The sequence below is a fragment of the Boleophthalmus pectinirostris genome, unplaced genomic scaffold (genome assembly GCF_026225935.1).
Source record: "Boleophthalmus pectinirostris isolate CB_2022bp ecotype Guang Dong unplaced genomic scaffold, ASM2622593v1 HiC_scaffold_10, whole genome shotgun sequence".
Classification (NCBI taxonomy): domain Eukaryota; kingdom Metazoa; phylum Chordata; class Actinopteri; order Gobiiformes; family Gobiidae; genus Boleophthalmus; species Boleophthalmus pectinirostris.
Genome location: NW_026570971.1, coordinates 26,609,789 through 26,624,456, shown reverse-complemented (window position 1 = coordinate 26,624,456; position 14,668 = coordinate 26,609,789). Strand labels below are relative to the sequence as shown.

Here is a 14,668-nt window from a genome sequence, read left to right as displayed (position 1 = left end):
AGGTTAAACTACAGGTTAAACCCTCCTTTAGTTTATGGAGTAGGCTATTGACCAAGGCATAAACCAAGTAGCAAAGAGTTGGAAGCTATATCGTCAGCCTAGTATGCAATAAGCAATTATGTATTTAATTTTTCATTAATACTAAAGTCCAGGTAGGCTAACCTACCTCAGGAAACAGATTGTTGTTGTTACACTATAAGTCTAGATGGAGATGCACCACTCACGAATGAATAAATCCTAAATATTACCGTTTTATATAAGTGCAGCCTACCCCTTTAAATCAACAGGACATCAACTATTTTTTATATTACCCAAAATAAAAAATGAGTGGGCGTGTCCGCTGTCTCTGCTGCCCACGTGACCCGGAAAATGCTGGCCTTAATTCCTGTGTTGAATTGCTCGCAGCTGCTGAGCTTGTGCCCTTCGCAGTGCAAGCCTCCCCGCATCATCAGGACCAGGACCCCCGCAGCTCGGCTGGACGCTCCCCGCCTCTGCAGCACCATGTCTGGTATGAAAATGCTCCCTGGAGTTGGTCGGTGGTCGGAGGCTGCGTGAGGGCCGACTCTGGCGAGATGGCCTCTTCCTAAAAAATACCGCGATATTTACGCACAGGTAGCCGTGTCGCAGTGGAGAAGCGCGTGGGGTGGGAGTGTGCACCTCAAACCAGCGTGGCGTGGAGCGTGCACATTTTAGACCGTGGACAAATTTTAAAGTTATGAATTGAATGTGATGACAGATAATGCGGCGACTTGGACCAAAGGAAATTTAGCAACGCACAACATTAGACAATCCGTTTAAGAATTTCAAAGTTAAATAAAAAAAAAACTACTCATTCTCATTTCATCTGATTAAAACTTTTTGGCGTAAAACTTTTATATTTGAGTAAAAGTTTATTTTAAAAATCAAATCCTTTATCCGAAATTGTGGATTTCATTAAAGATTTATGAGTAATTCAGTTGATTGGGAACAATGTGTCCATGTATGGCTGCTGTGAGTGTGCCATTTTGAACATGACTCCCTTTGCGCACAGGCCAACTGATCAAATCATACACGGATACATAGATGGTGCATACACACATAAAATGAATGCAACAAATGTTATTTAAAGTAATCAATTAAAGAAATTGTATGATATATTTTATGTAATGTTCGTGGTTTTAGCGTAGCTTAATGGGAAAATTCAGTCTTTAAAAATAAGCAAGCTTTTTTGAAAAAATAAAATCCGCATATAGACTCGTATAAGGTGTGTTTTCGTAATACTCAACACACTGTAGATTACGTTAACTAGTTGCTCAAGTTTAAAAGCATTTCACAATCCTCATGTTACTCTGCACCAGGCCTACCCTATTGTCTTGCATAATTCTTGCATAACTTGTCGATAACCTTTTACAAATTTTGCCATACCCTCAGATGAGTACATTTTTAGCAGTCCAAAACTCAAACTGTTTCACATTATTTCTACACACGCTTTTGCATAGGCTTTTATTTTCTGTATTTCTCAGTGTAACTTCCTGTGCGCTCGCGGGTGATTTCCGCAAACCTGGCACAGTGGCTCAGTCAGTGCGGACGTGCGCCATCCCAAGTTTTTTTTTCTCCATCCACGATTAATCCAACAGGCTGTGCGCTCTGTGGGGAACAATCAAAGCTCGTAAAAACAAAGTAGTTTAAAAGGTGTTGTGTCTACACTCTGTTCCCAGTTTCACGTTTTAATACTAGGCCTACTTTTACAACTGTTGCTTAAATTATCAATGAAAATTAAACTATTTTGTGTTACCATTTTAAAGCAACACCGTGTAACTTTCTGGAGGAGGCACCTGATTCATTGACACGGTACAGAACCAAGTTTGTGCAAACTAAAAAATAATAATTTAATTTTGGGACTGAAAAGTTTTGCATTGGGGCTTTAACTATTTGTAAATTACTTTGCTAAACTACTACTACTGTAGAGTTGTGTATTCACCAGTTTTATGGTTGCTTAGATAGGCCAATTGCCAATAAAGTAACTGTAAAAGTATGTTCACATTTTTGTGACTAGAAAGGCCTGATATTGAAAATGACCAACTGAAGTCCTGTCAGATCTTACTGTGTTATGTTGTTGCTTCACACTGGCCCTTATCTTACCCCATAGATAACACTGTGGAAACTTTCTTTTTATGGTGAAACCCTGAAATGAACTTGCATTGTACACCTATTATTATTCATATTTAAATATTGGTAGTCATCTTTTGTTTGTCTCAGTTCAAACTTGTCACAAAGTGGTGCTTTGTAATGATAATAATAATAGGCTTGTAGGTTCACAGGCAATACATTAACTGACATAGTGACTCGTGTTCATTGTGGTTAACCTAGTTTTTCAGTTCACAAAGTTTTTTCAAAGCCTGATAACTAAACAGTATTTTAAATCAATTTAAATTAACTGCTCATAATCAATAGTACTTAATCTTATGGTTGCAGCATCTGTAATTGACTCATATTTTACTGATCAATGTTGTCATCAAAAACATATTTGGAATTTTGTTTCATTCATACATGTTTTCCAACCAAACCCTGCATATTTAGGCTGAGTTCTTCTCTCAAACTGAAAACACTCTCTTCCATCTCGTGATATCATGTGGTAATACAGGATGTGCCCCGCTGTGTTTAATCTCTACTGAAAGGTTAAAAAAAAGGTAGCTGCTAACTTAAACTACTGCTACATGATGTCACAAGGTGGAACAGAGCATTTTGAGCTTTGGAGATATAGACAGAGTAACAATAAAGTGTTCCTCAAACATGTGAATGTAACAAAACACAACTCCAGGTATGTTTCTGATGAGGTTACAGTATTTTAACATGACTTAAAGCTCACAAGAGTCAATTTGGCATAATGTATAGGACCTTTTTAATATATTGCTGTCCTGTTCAATAAACCTGTGGGCAGTGAGTAAAAGATAATTTAATAATACTAAAAATACTATAATCACTAACACATACTGCAGAATTATAAATCTACAGATCTTTTATATTTCATCTCCGTTGTCACACCTTTTATGCCCACTCAGCCTGGTCTCAGTGTCTGTGAGTACAGCTGCAGCTCTGCCCCTGCTGCCCTGGAGGGGTTTCCTGTAACCGTGGAAACACACATGTTCATTTGGATTCACTGAACGAGCATCGGCAGCAAAACTGTGTTACATCATGGGCACTTTTGAATAGGCTTATTATGATAACAAATTTATGTGTGGTAATTTCAGCAAGAAAATTTAATTTTAATTTAATTTATAGTTTTATCACTTGTGGTGTGTTGTTTTCAGTATCAATACTATATCTAGTTTTGATTCTAGTTTTAGTATTGCTTAATATGCGATTTTCATTACTACTAACATCCCCAGAACCAATTTATACCACATGCCCAATAACCCTAACCAAGAAAAAAGAAAAACTGTCAGTGTTTGAGCATAGCTTTTCCGAGAATGTTCCAGAGTAAAAGTTAAACTATGCCTAACAAGAAAAGCTGGTAGTGCTACTAGACCAAGTTAAAGATCTGTGGAGAAGTCACCTCAGTCACAGTAAGAATAAAACATGAATAATTGAACAAATGCAAATTAAGTATAATGCGATACTGTGGATATTTTAGGCAAAGCAATAACTGCTTTATGAAGACTAGAAAAGTTTCAGAAAATGTACATAGCAGACCATATTTCATTGATTCCATTATCACCACAGCGATTTCAAATAACTTAAACTGATGGAATATAATATACAGCAAGTGAACATTTTGCCCTCAGTGTGTTAAAGAAACAGGAAATGTGTAAATGTGTAAAACCAAGAGTTGGCTATGGGGTAAAGCACAAAAAAATAGATTGCAATTTTGTTAGGTTAGTTCTTGTCCAACCACATTTTATTGCATTAAAATGTATTTGCTTCTTTTGAAAGTTCACACATTTCATTATAACTATCAGTCAGTAGACACAAAGGGGCTGAGCAGTTGTGGGCAGGAGATTCATTGTTTTGTCTATTAAATAAATGTGGTCTGATATAGAGCAGAGTGCAACAGGAGATGGGTAGTGCAGGAGGAGGCAGCCCTGTGTGGTCCTATTCAACAGATGAGCTGCTGTAGATCATATTACTAAAAAGTGAATGAGTGAAGAGTTCCTTTGCAAAATAAAAAACAGATAAAGGCTATTTAAAGGTAAAATAGTACACAAAATTTACTCTTGTGAGCTCTAAGGTATATTTATTTATGATGGTACCTTATTAAAAACATACCCATAGTTATGTTTTGTTTCATTCAAATGTGTTTGAGAAATCCCTTTATTGTTCGGTCTACATCTCCAAAGCTTAAAATTTTCTGTTCCACCTTGTGATGTCATGAAGTTGTAGTTTTGAAGTTAAAAACTATTGAAATGATTCCAGTGAAGGTGTATGGAGTTTAAAAACACAGTGGAGCACTTCCTGTTTTACCACATGACATCACAAGGTGGAGTGTTTTGAGAGAAGCACACTAAATATGCAGGATTTGTGTGTCAAACGGTTGTGAAACAACTCAAGTCCAGGTATAACACACGTAAATAAAAAATAGCGTAATATGGACCCTTCTAAAAGTCCATGGACAACTGATGTTATTCCATCCTACCTTTTGATTAAAACACGGTCAACATTGTTTTCATTGGTAATATAGAATATATAGAACAAATCTTTGACAAACTTTCAAAATGGTGACATCTTGTTTATGCAATTGAACTCCTTTTTAGATCTGCCAAAATAAATTCTGTTATTGCAGTATCTGGCAATATAAAACATGTTTATTGTTTATTTCTGTTTTTAAAATATATAATTGAGCTGTGTTTGTCTCTGTCCAGAAGAAGCTTTTGTGACGTTGGCGACCAGTGACAGCTACGCCAAAGGAGCCATGGTTCTCGGACAGTCTCTGAGGGACCACAACACCACCAGGAAGCTCGTGGCACTCGTAGGACCCCACGTCACAGACTGCTGCATGTGAGATTTATCAGAATGTTTTATTGCTATTAGTCAGTGAGCGACTTTCACAAACCAGAGTCTTCAGTGTGATGCAACATTAAACAATTGCTAATGATGGTAAATATGAACTATCATAGAATATAAATAAGGGTGTGCATTAAAATAACAGACTAAACATACACTTGGATATTGAACTACAAAATGGGTTTAACAACAGTGCAAAAATAATAGCGGGGAGTGACCCCAGTAGACTATGTCCAGGGTGAGAAGGGTCAGCTGTGATCCTGCTTATCAAAGAGAGAAGAGAGTGTAACTTACAAATGTAACTACAGTTCTATGAATTCCAGACAATGCCAGGGGGCGGTAGCCTTGTAAGCAAGTTTAAGTCTCGTGGTTTTTCTGAGTTCACAAACAAAAAGAATCTGTCTTGTTCAGCTCCTGATGCATTTGCATGCGACAGGTCCTGTGTGGAGACTGACCAATAACAGGGCAGAGCTGTTGTTTGGGCCGAACCTAGCCCCAAATAAACCAAAACAAACATGCTATGGCGACAGACATACTTCAACCTATTTTTGTGGAAATACAGACTATTATGTTTTTGAAAAAAGGTAAAAAGATGAGGGAAGAACTTTGTGCATTTTTGGATGCCTGTGCTTTCACTTTAACTGAAGTTGCATTCTTCGACTTGTTCTGTTGCAATGAGAGACGGGTTAGGGTTAGCTCTAAATGATTCCCCTTGTGCAGAGATCAAGTTAGATGAAATATTAGATATCAGCGATGGTAACTATTCCAAATGTGACTAGAAGTATTAAGTAATTTACAGTCCTAAAAAGTTAGCAACAAGCTTTTTTTTTTTTTTTTACATTTCCATAGAATTAGCACTGACATGTTTTTCTATATTTTTGCAGAGAGGCGATGAAGTCTATTTTCGATGAAGTGTGTGTGGTAAACCTGATCAACTCTGGAGACACGGCGAACCTGGCCCTGATGAAGCGTCCTGATCTGGGAGTGACGTTTACAAAGCTGCACTGCTGGACCCTTACTCAGTATAGCAAGTGTGTGTTTATGGACGCAGACACAATGGTGAGTACATTGTATACATTGGGATATATCAACTGTTCAAGCCATGATGCCCTCCCAAACCCAACTCTTTTAACTGGGCAGGGCACAATAACAAATCCCACTGAAACAACTTCTGGATAGATTGCCATGAATTCCAATAATAAACCATTAACTGCTGTAGTTTGTATAAATGACCTCTTGCGCCCTCTTGTGTTCAGGTGCTGTCAAACATTGATGAGTTGTTTGAGAGGGAGGAGCTGTCAGCTGCTCCAGACCCAGGCTGGCCAGACTGTTTCAACTCAGGAGTCTTTGTGTTCAAACCGTCCAATGAAACACACGAGAAACTGCTCACCTTCTGTTCAGAAAATGGCAGCTTTGATGGTAAAAAAACAACACAATCTTACTTTAGCTAAATCCTGTTAGAGGTTGAACTGAGAAAATATGACTGGTGATTTTAATTTTATTCAATTAGTTTTACTGGTTTTGAATAGGGATGTGCAAAAATATTGATATATCTATATCATAATTTGGTGATACAGCACCTCACGATAACAATACTGCATCAATGTTGATATCGATAAATGTTTTTTGGTATCTTTTAGCAGTTGTTTTCTTTTCGCAATACACTTGACATATTCACTGTTTTGCTGAATAAAATGGATGTATTTCATATTAACTTTCCACAAGTTGTGGTTTAAAAAAGAAAAACTTTGCTAAAATGTATTTTTAGTTCTTTAAAAAGAGCTATATCATTTATCACATATCATGATAATATCGAATCATGAGCCTTGTATCAAGTATCATATCAAATCCTGAGGGACCCTGTGATTCCCAGCTCTAGTTTTGAATAGTGGTGAACTGATTGCTTTTATTATATTTTTTAGCTTGCGTTGTTGAAAATGATACTGTTTTGTCCTTTTGTGTAAATCTGTCAAGCTTTTGAGTGGGCACACAATATCTGAGGGAGTATTTCCAAAAGCAAGCCTGGAATTGTGCTTTAGTGTTGGTTCATCATGATCCCCACTCAAACTGGTGATCACAATTTCCAAATACAAATAAAAAATATCCAGAATTCTTTCCTAGCCATAATCAATACAAACTTACATTAAAATACATTCTAGTGACTTTGCATTGACGTCATGCTGGGGGTGATCTACATGTATCCCTGTGATAATGTTAATCACTTACCATGGCGACCCAATGTACACCTTACCAAACACAGGCAAAAAAAATGAAGCTTGTCTGAAGCTCAAGAAAAAATATAAAAGGATATAAACGCGTGTTCAGGAGCCTGTGATCAATGCCTGTGATTCATGATCCTGTTTAAGTGTTTGATTTTCAACAAAAACATGAGTAACCAACTGAAAAAGCTGTTGGCTAAGGCTTGTTAATTGTGACTAATGTTATTTGAGAGAAACTTGTTTAACAGCACAAATCGGCTCACCTGTTGTATTTCCAGCCAAGTCTGTTCTTTTGTGTTAAAACAAAGCTCAGATTAAACAGAGCTTCAGACAGAGCAGTGCCTTCTGTTAGCATCACATGCCCAGGGAATGTTGATCACATCAGCTGCAAAGTATCAATAAACAAATCTGAGACACAGTGGGTTAATTTTTAGCTTGTTTCTTGTTTTTATTGTATTTTAATTTAATGTATGTATTTTATTGTATATTTACTTATTTTATGTATGCATTATATATTTATTGTATTTTTTTTGCAGGTGGAGACCAGGGTGTGCTGAACAGTTACTTTGACACATGGGCGACTGCAGACATTTCAAAGCACCTCCCGTTCATCTATAACCTCAGCAGTATCGCCATCTACTCGTATCTACCAGCATTTAAACAGTGAGTGTCTCCAGACTGGCACCTGTCCAGTTCCACACAATGGATCAGGATTTCCTTTGTGTGTTTTGGTTTGAATTCTTGCCTCTATTTTGATCTGTTTATGTGCAAATAAACCAAGCGTATTAATATGGGCACAAATTGTCTACCAGTACACTTTCGGTAATTGCAGTAAGTTAGTGTGTTAAAGTTGAATTATGTAACTTTTTGGTTCGGGCTCAGTCACCTTTTTATCGATGTCATTGCGCTGCCTGGAATGTTCCACAGTATGACAGTAAACAGCTTTACCTTACATTTTTTTTAATTACGAGGTGGTTTTATAGCTCAGTAATACCTAGAAAAACAGGCATTTTGACTGTGAGTGGGGTTGCATCTCCACAGATTTGACCTGTAACTTGGTCTGGTTTGTGTGGTCACACACAAACCAGTGTGGCCAGTGTGGTTTGTTAATGATTTGGTGAAGTGTCTTGCCAAAGGATACAAATGCAGCTTGCACTTTTTGGTTTGTGGGTGAATGATCTATTCACTGAGCCAAAGTATCTGTTTGGCTTGTGAAAGAAATTTTTAATGCAAGTACTAAACCATACTAAAACTATTAAATGTGTTACTCAAATTGATCTATCACAACACTAAGGAAATGGCTTGTTATTCATTATCAGTTTCGGTCACATAGATAACTCTTCTTTAAGACAATTTAATGTAATTGGCAGAATAAAATACTTGGTGGTTTGGTACTAGTACACCTTTGACCAGTATGAATAGTGTATTTTTGCATGTAGTATTGACCATTGATATCAAGCAGGCCTAATTACTTTATTGACTTAGACTGCACTGGTGTATTTTGGGGCTCAGTGTTTATCCTGTGTAGTTTCTCTGCAATAGTGGGGAGATTTTTGTTCTTTTATATAATACAAAAAGATTTGAGCTGCTCATGCCTTTTTTAATGATAATGCTTAAAATTGGTTTACTGGAATTATCTTTTTAGTTTCACCTGTATTATTGTTTATCACTTTATTTCTCTGTAGCAATATATCATGTATCTAGTAGTATCATGCTTTTTTTTCTTTAGTATTGAGTATAAAACATTTTTATTTTGCATTATTTTTTATGCAGGTACGGTCATAATGCCAAAGTAGTGCACTTCCTGGGTCAGGTGAAACCGTGGAACTACTCGTACGACCCTCAGCAGGGAGAGGTCAAAGGTCATACAGTGTCACAGCAGCCGGGACACCTGCACCCGAACTACCTGCTCCAGTGGTGGCAGCTCTACGCCAAATCTGTGGCCCCCCTCCTCCAGAAGGCCTACGGAGATGTACCCTACAACAGCGGTTTTGTCGAGGTAATTCATACTCTCAATCTGTAACTTGTCCTGCTTGTCTCCATGGAGATGAATAGGTGTAATGCCTTACAGTGAGACATTTTAGTAAAGGCATTATTATCGCCATAGATTCAAGTAGATACAAAGTTAAAGTGCAGTCCTCAAGTTTCAGAACGTGTTAGTAAAATAAACTGTGGTCTGTGCTAATTAGTTACCACAGTTGACTGGGTAACTAATCGGCACACTATGTAACTTTTCTGGGGGAGGGTCTATCACCTGCTGTCTCTGTAGAGATAAATAAGTAAGGCTCAATGGAGAGAAGCAGGTGATATCACTGGGCAAGGTTACATGTCTGATCCATGGAGACACAAGCCTGCTCACACTAAGTTTTTAGGTCAATAAAAATCATGTTATGGAATAAATGCATATGCATAGAACAATAACATCTCCATGGAGATTAGCAGAAAAGTTACACAGTGCATCTTTAAGTCAATATGGGGAAAAAAATCTTCATAAAATTACAGCATATAAGGTCATAGAGGACAGGAGGACAGGAAAACTAAATAAGTGTTCGTGACTGTGTACGTGTGTAGGTGTGTGGTGGGTGTAACAGTGTATTTGGCCTTAGGCAGTGTCTGTCTGTCAGTGCATGTTTTACTTTTTACAATAATAAAGATATATATATTTTTTTCTATATTACAAAGGGGTGAGTCAATATTTTTAGGAGATAGTAATAATGTTTATTTTAGTAGTTGACCCCCCCCCACTCTCTATTCAAGTGGTATACCATACTTTATACTAAGATACTAAATAATACTCTGTTCTTGGGTTTCAACTTCCTCTTATATGTTCAGAATGGTGGACAGTTCTTAAAATGGCTCCTTATATTTTGTTTTTAATGGTTAATTGCTATGGAAACAGTCATAGCGTTTCATCATTCTGAAATCCTACAGCTGAAACCCACTACTGATTTCTATACCCCAATGAAAATTTTAAAAATGCTCAATAGTTCAACACATAGTAATAGTACTTTGTTACTATGTGTTCTTACATTAGTCCTGATTAAGCTCCAAATTATTCTAAAATTGTTCAGGAAAGGTCAGATTTGTCCTGTTTTTATTTATGTATTTTTTTCTTTAAATCAGTACTTGCTCATGTATCTAGTTTAGATACTACTAATAATAATGATAATACTTCCAGACTCTTTAAAAGCCCATTCTAACATAACCAGCCTTCAGTGATGTCTAAATGAATGGACTGAACCAAGCATAACTAACGTGCTGCCATGTTTACGAGAACCACTTCACAGGCTGCAGGAAATATGCAATCCTCTTTTGTAATAAGCACCAGTGCAATTTTGACAGCTTTGAATCAAGTCAGGCCAGAATTGGGCCTGTCATGAAAATATCTAGCAATTTATTGTTCAATATATGAAAGCTGGAATATATTTTGGGGCTCAGCACATATTGTGTGTACATTTTCTTTGTTAAAGTGAGGAGATTTTTGCCTTTTATGTAACAAGGTCAAATCTGAGATGTAGAAGAATCTATGGCTAATTATTGGTTCATTTTGCCATTTGTTGCAGCTCAGGCCTTTTGAATGACAGTCTATTTAAAAATGGTTTTCTGGAATTATCTAGCATTGTTACTGTATCAGTGGCATAAAGTAGTTTAAATGTAATCATTTATATCAATATATCATGCTTCAAATTTGTTATCCTGACAGGCCTAGCCAGAATCCAACATTACCGGTATTTGTATATGTGAAGAAAATTGCTCGTCTAACCTTATATTTTACACTGGTAGATGGATGTCTTCTTGCTTATGTAGAAGAGCACATTCCACAGTAATGTTGAGAGGGCTTCTATTTATCTTAACTTGGTCACTCCACTTTCTTCCCATTCCTCCCAACTTGGTCATTTCCTGACAAATTTCCAAATTAGATTTGGTTATGTGAATGCCATGCTATTCTCACCAAAACTAGTAACAAATTTGGTACCATGATTTTACGTTTATTGTAAAATGACATTGTGAATTCCGACTATATATTAAGTTATTTTGTGGGTTAGGTCATGAAATAGTAAGACTTGATACTTTTTAATGTCTGGAACATGTCTGCAACATGTCTCGATCCAGAAATATTTACCCTTGAACTGAAACAACCTTGGACAAGTTTAAACATTGTCATTATATAGTTACAAGGCATTTTAAAAAGCCATAGTCAAATCCATATCTTTTCAAAATAATGTATATTGTCATTCTCAAGAAACCAATGTTCGGAACCTTTTGACTTGTTTGAATAAGCATTTGCTATTGAAATCTCAATTTATAATGTAGTAAGTAGCTCATTTGTATGGCATTGTGAGCTACTGGGTTCCTGTCCTCATTTGACCTCCACACAGACAAGCAAACCACTGTTACAAAATTAAGCATTTTTTCATTGTTAACAAAATCTCCTTGTTAATATAAACTACTTGACACAGGAGTTTAAACCTACTTTTGTCCATTAGCTTTCATTTACAGGTAAACTTTGGTCTTATTATCTTTAAGTGTTACAAAAGTGCTCTTAGTTTCCTGTGTGAGGGATATAAAAAGCTCAGATTCCACTGTGGGGAAATGCCAGTGAGGCCTAACTTGAGAAAACCAGTCCTTATAAAGTATTGTAACTACGGCTACAGTACAGGGGGGAAAACAAGGTAGTATTTAAGACTGTGAACAAAAAGGTGGATCAGTGCTCAAATATTCAAAAAATAAGAAATTGGAAAACTTAAAAGAAACCTCTGCCAAACCAATGAGCTGATCTACTAAGGGTGGCAGATACTGACAATCTGTTAGTGCTCAAATGTGACTGTAAATTTCAAAGTATTTGTTAAAATGGTGGTAGTTTGCAGAATTTTTGCCTGACATGCAAACATGACATGCATCTCCAGATATGAGGTAAATATGATCAAATAAATAGTTTTTTCTGATCTTGAGATCTTGAGCCTCTGGAGAATCCTAATATAAATTTTGCATACTGCCCATCCCTAAGATAAACTATGAAATGCCTCATCTTTCTGTCCCATTTTACCCAGCTTAATGTCCTGCTTCCGGGTGAAAAAAAAATCAATACAAAACAAATGCATCAAAACTGCAGAATACAAAAACACAAATTTAAGAGGGGTCTTATATTGCTATGACAAAAATACCAAAACAATCCAAACTACATTCTCAAGTCAGCCTACTTTATTTCATATTTTAGCTGCAAACTTTTCTCAGATTCTCCATTTTGGCAAATGTGATTCCCACTTAACCAGAATTGTCACCACAACAAAGGTATGGGTTAATAGGGCAAAATAAGGGCAATACTTCTAATGTAGGCCAAGATGGCAAGGATTTAACTTTTCTATAATTTTTAGACTTAGACAAACTTTATTGGTCCACAAGGGAAATTACTTGACCATGGCTCACACATCATATATTATAATAACAAGAGAAATGGTAAATAAATTCCAAAAAATAAGTAGCAAAAATGGCAAGGGACCAGTGTCAAAGAAGGCATAACTAATTAAATGTATATGTACAAGGAAAAATAATATAAAATATAGAAATAATGTAATGATATGTAACAGACAACCCTGTGTCCTGTAAATTATCATAAGAGTGAGTTGTTGTACAGTTGTGTATGGAATTTGGTAAGAATATAGTTCTGTATCTCTCACACACTGTTTTAGACAATTTTTTTCATTGTTCCCTCATCATCTTTCTTTCAGCATAAGGACCAGGAAGATTCACCCCCTCAGGCTGCCCCCGCCATTCCTGAACCCCCAAAGGTCTCGTCTGAGGAGAGGAAGAAGCGCTGGGAGGCCGGCCAAATCGACTACATGGGAGACGATTCCTTCGCCAACATTGAACGCAAACTAGACACATTTTTAAAGTAGCAGCCAACACTTAACATGGACATTTAATAGAAACACCCTCTTGGGAATTTAACCCACAAGCCTCCAGCCAATCACAGGCTATCATTCAGTTTAACTCAGTTATTTCCATGGTATTAAACAATAAAACTGCAATTGAATGGTTGCATTTTGACACATATTTAGAAATGAGCCATAGCTTGAAACTTTCTTATAAAACCACATTCTAAATATAGGTCTTGCATTAAAACAAGAATGCCAACTATTAACCAGAAGCCAATGTGCAATACTTCTTATAATTTAAAACCTTCTCTTAACCAATCCTTAGTCTTCCTATCTAAAATGGCTGTACTTTAGATGTGAATGGAAATAGAAACTCTTTATAATCCTCAATTTCACGTTAAAACTGCTTCCTCTTCCTCTCTGGACAATCGCATTTACTTGCACCTATTAAAACTAGCACTTATGTCCAACCACGTTTCAGTGTCATTGTATTTTTCAATGTTATGTTACAAGGTACACTGTGTAACTTTTCTGAGGTCTCGTCTCCATTGAGATGCTACTGCTTTGCCTGGAATGTGCCACAATACAGTATTAGATTTGACCATTTCCATACAAATATGCATGTGACACCACCATGCTAAAGATGGTGTTACAGGCCAGAGCTATAGAGAAGCGACGCCATTCACAGTAAGCATGCATTTATTTCAAGGTACAGTTATGAGCAGGAAAAACAGCTTTAACTGAATGAATGCAAGATGAATATTCCACAGTACATCATTAAACATCACCACAGAGATGGGCAGATGGTGGAGCCTCTCCAAGAAAGTTACACAGTGCAACTTTAAGGTCATGGTTCATTATTTTTGTATTTTGTGTGAGTTAAAATGTCCCCATAACGTCTGCATGGTAACATTACTAGCATCACCTGTCTAGTTAAAAGGCTGCCTTATACCAGTTTACAAACCTCACAATAGCTGCTTATAGTGGCTCTAAATAAATCCTGTAATATCCATATATCTGTTAATACGTCTCCAGATGTGATCTAGATAATGTTAAACCTCTTACAATAGCTCCTACAGTTTCTGTAGACCACAAGACAGTCCTGACAAAACATAAATGTGCTACTTGAAAAATATGTGAAAAATAGTTGTATTAATTTATGGTCGAAACTGCTGTAAAACATCCCTCTGAATCTAATAAAAAGAGAATTTTGATGTAATATGAAATGTCATTTATTGTGTTCTTTTTTTTTTTTTTTTAATCAACATATGACTTTCAAGGTACACACTTTTTGGTTGGGTCTGTCAGCTGCTTGTTTCTATGGATATGTCATTGCTCTGGCTGGAATGTTCCACAGTGTGACATTAAACCGCTCTAGCTTAAATTTACTCAGTTATAGGTGGTTTTATGACCACCTCTCCACAGATCTGGCCAGTAAGATTGTCTGGCTTTTATCAAACTGCCTGTGAAACATTCCCAATGAAGCAATAACATCTCCATGAAGAAAAGTATTTGACAGACCCTCAACCAGAAAAGTTACACAATCACCTTTAAAAGCGTAAACTGAACATAACAAAACAGATTGGTCCTTGC

General features: G+C 36.6%; 1 protein-coding gene across 2 annotated transcripts; it reads left to right on the top strand.

Moving 5' to 3' along the window:
• Positions 1-352: 352 nt before the first annotated feature.
• Positions 353-14,301, top strand: LOC110154964 (glycogenin-1-like). 2 transcript variants are annotated; one of them, XM_020919011.2, is made up of 7 exons: positions 353-508; positions 4,842-4,974; positions 5,865-6,039; positions 6,237-6,399; positions 7,736-7,862; positions 8,973-9,198; positions 12,929-14,301. In XM_020919011.2, the coding sequence occupies exons 1-7, from the start codon at positions 370-372 to the stop codon at positions 13,094-13,096; spliced, it is 1,131 nt and encodes a 376-aa protein (XP_020774670.1). In that variant the 5' UTR covers positions 353-369; the 3' UTR covers positions 13,097-14,301. The 2 variants fall into 2 exon arrangements, with proteins under 2 accessions (XP_020774670.1, XP_020774669.1); XM_020919010.2 differs by having other exon boundaries at positions 4,839-4,974.
• Positions 14,302-14,668: the final 367 nt, after the last annotated feature.

Coding starts and splice junctions, on each gene's coding strand:
- LOC110154964 (XM_020919010.2), top strand. CDS start 370: ATGCTGGCCTTAATTCCTGTGTTGAATTGCTCGCAGCTGCTGAGCTTG. Junction 6,040..6,236: donor TTATGGACGCAGACACAATG/GTGAGTACATTG, acceptor TCTTGTGTTCAG/GTGCTGTCAAACATTGATGA. Junction 9,199..12,928: donor ACAACAGCGGTTTTGTCGAG/GTAATTCATACT, acceptor TCTTTCTTTCAG/CATAAGGACCAGGAAGATTC.